The sequence below is a fragment of the Buceros rhinoceros genome, unplaced genomic scaffold (assembly GCF_000710305.1).
Source record: "Buceros rhinoceros silvestris isolate BGI_N320 unplaced genomic scaffold, ASM71030v1 scaffold8788, whole genome shotgun sequence".
NCBI lineage: Eukaryota > Metazoa > Chordata > Aves > Bucerotiformes > Bucerotidae > Buceros > Buceros rhinoceros.
Genome location: NW_010428600.1, coordinates 86,165 through 89,100, shown reverse-complemented (window position 1 = coordinate 89,100; position 2,936 = coordinate 86,165). Strand labels below are relative to the sequence as shown.

At 48.9% G+C, this 2,936-nt stretch overlaps 1 protein-coding gene across 1 annotated transcript in view; it reads right to left on the bottom strand.

Moving 5' to 3' along the window:
* Window positions 1-272: 272 nt before the first annotated feature.
* The window catches only part of PTPRE (protein tyrosine phosphatase, receptor type, E), a gene marked incomplete at both ends in the record, with an annotated part of 25,017 nt that continues 22,353 nt past the window's right edge, over window positions 273-2,936 (bottom strand). Inside the window, 3 exons of the mRNA XM_010142341.1 lie at window positions 273-379; window positions 757-906; window positions 1,326-1,461. Coding sequence (XP_010140643.1) covers window positions 273-379; window positions 757-906; window positions 1,326-1,461 — 393 coding nt within the window. The remainder of the gene's footprint in view (window positions 380-756; window positions 907-1,325; window positions 1,462-2,936) is intronic.

Below are 2,936 nucleotides of genomic sequence, written 5' to 3'. Positions count from 1 at the left end.
CATCCGCTGGACTCTCTCCAGTAGTACCTTGACTCTCTTGAACTGGGGAGCCACGAGCTGGACACAGTACTCCAGATGTTACCTCATCAGGGCAAAGAAAATTGGGAGGAGAACTCCCTTGACCTGCTGGTCACACTCTTCTCAAGCTTCCTCAGGAGACTGTGGGCCTTCTTGGCCACAAGAGCACATTGCTGGCTCATGGGGAACTTATTATCCACCAGCACTCCCAGGTTCTTCTCTGCGTAGCTGCTTCCCAGCAGGTCACCCCTGACCTGTACTGGTACAGGGCGTTGATCCTCTCCAGGTGCAGGATTCTACATTTGCCTTTGTTGAACTTTATGTTCCTCTCTGCCCAACTCTCCAGCCTGTCCAGGTCTCGCTGGATGGCAGGGCAGCCTGACCAGCCACTTCCCCAGTTCTGTGTCACCAGCAAACTGACTGAGGGGACACTCTGTCCCTTCTTCCACGTCTTTGATGAAGGACCCAGTACTGACCCCTGGGGAACACCACTAGCTACACGCCTCCAAGCAGACTCTGCACCGCTGATCACAACTCTGAGCTCTGTCCTTCAGCCAGTTCTCAATCCACCTGGCTGTCTGCTCATCCAACCCACACTTCCCAAGCTTCTCTGTCCAAGCCTTGCTGAAGTTGAAGTAGACACTCCTCTCCCCTCATCTACCTAGGCAGTCACGCCATCTTTTTGACTTAAATGCTTCCACATTTAGAAATCCTATAGCAAAGGACGTTCATACTTACTTTAAATTCTTCTTCTAGCCCTATTTTGACGAGGTTTGGCGCTGCATTGTGTGATGTTTGTAGATGTTTTTCTAAGGATGACACATCTAGTTCTGTGTCACCGTAGAGGTAGTATTCAAGTAAGGCTTGATAGATGAAGGAGTATTGCATCTGGAACCGACAGAAAACAGCCACATAAGCACACTGCAAAGCGAGGAAGTGACATTCTCCAACCCGCACTTCCACCCCTCTCATCTGCTCCACAATCTACTAATTATCAAAACACAGCTTACGCCAAAACAGCGTTTTTCTGTTCCACCACTCGCATTCTCTACAATTCCACTCTCCTCTGCATGGGAAACCTGGACACGATACCTAAAGATAACGTGCCTTGTGGTGGTCTTGGCAGCCCTAACATGCCTCTATCTTCTTCCCCAACCCCACCTTCTACTGGGCTTTGTTCATTTTCCAATTATCTAGGTGCGCATCAGAATGGGACATACTGGAATGCATACTGGCATGCAAATGCAGAAGCAAGTTCTTCCCTGTCTATGAAAAGTTGTAATTTCAACCGATTCAAGCCCACTTACATCAGTCTGAACCATCTGCGGACGCTGGTTACGGATTCTTGAAACGAACTCGAACACATCGACTTTCTGCTCCGCGTGCATCATGTCTATCATGGCATCTATGACGATAAACGTGCCCGTGCGACCCACACCAGCGCTTGAAAAGGAAACAAGAACAAACAAAACTCTCGATGGAGTGACAGGAATCGCCACAGCAATGACACAGGTAGAGCTGGGGCTCTTTATACTGGAGAGAAATAATCACTGTGAAAAACGAAATGTCATTCTCTATTTTAGCAATACAAACAAAAAGGGATTTAAGTTTTCAGTGTAGAAAGGCATCTCTCAACAGCTTTGAAATGATCAACATTATCTTAGAAAAGACCATTGGAAAAGCATTCTTCTTGACCAGCTCTAATAAATCCGTCTAAGATGAAATTTTAATTTTTTTTCTTCAATTTTTGCTCCTTTCTGCATCGTTGCTGTCGCACACCAAGGAGAGAACAGGTTAGTTACTCCTTACGAGTGCTACACATCCTGCCTGCCATTCCAAACTACTGGTTTTTAATATATCCTTCCACAGCCGCGAGAGGGAGCACGATCATCATAAATCACACAACTCCCGCGACTTGCAGCTCTTCCTTTCAGAGGAAAAGGGTTTGGCATCCTGTGCTGGCATTACTAGCCCTCCTTTAACCTTCTGTTAGCTCAACTTTGTACAGCGACTGCTCTAGTGCCACAAACACAGTCTGAAACATGACAAAAAACCTCTCCCCCATCCCGGCGTGTGCAAAAATTCGGATCCTTGTCAGCAAGGAAACATTAGGCTTTAATTAACACCAGAATAAAATTATTGCAAGTATGATACGACTTAGGTCATAGGTACAAACACACTTTTAACAGCAAATGCCACGTGAAACTAAAGCCCCCAGGTTTCCACAGGTCTGGAGGGACGGTGGGAATGAGCAGACCCATGGAGGGCCACAGCCCTCCACCAAAATTTCACACAACTTCTTCACGGTGAACAAGCCCACTATAACCTATTGCCTCCAAATCCCTTTGTGTTTCATCGCTGGTTTGGCAGGCTCCCCCCTCTTCTCCCTCAACCACCAGCTCCCACCTGCCAGTCTCCTTGGCCCCTCTGTGGCCACTGACCACGGGCCACAGCAGTTTCCACCTTAGTGGCCAAGGCTCCCTGCTCCCCCCCCACCCCCCAGCCCCCCCCTGCCAGTCTCCTTGGCCCCTCTGTGGCCACTGACCACGGGCCACAGCAGTTTCCACCTTAGTGGCCAAGGCTCCCTGCCCTCTTGCTTCCTTTCATTCATGTTTGACCTCTTGCCACCATGGACGAGTCCACCTCGAGTCCTACTGCCTTGACTCTCAGTTTACAGAGATTTTCCTCTTCCTGATGTATCCTGGAAACCACCTCTGAGCACGGGTCACTCATCGCCAGTCCACACATGTCCTCCGTTGCTCAGTCCTGTGAGCTTTCACCCACCCAGCCCTGCACTCAGCTTCTTCACTTCCCTTTACAGATGCAATCCCTTTTTACACATCTTTGTCCCTCCCTGCGCCTCTGCCCCAGGTTACTCGACTTCAGGTCAGCATTTAATTCAATCCTGGCACATTCCT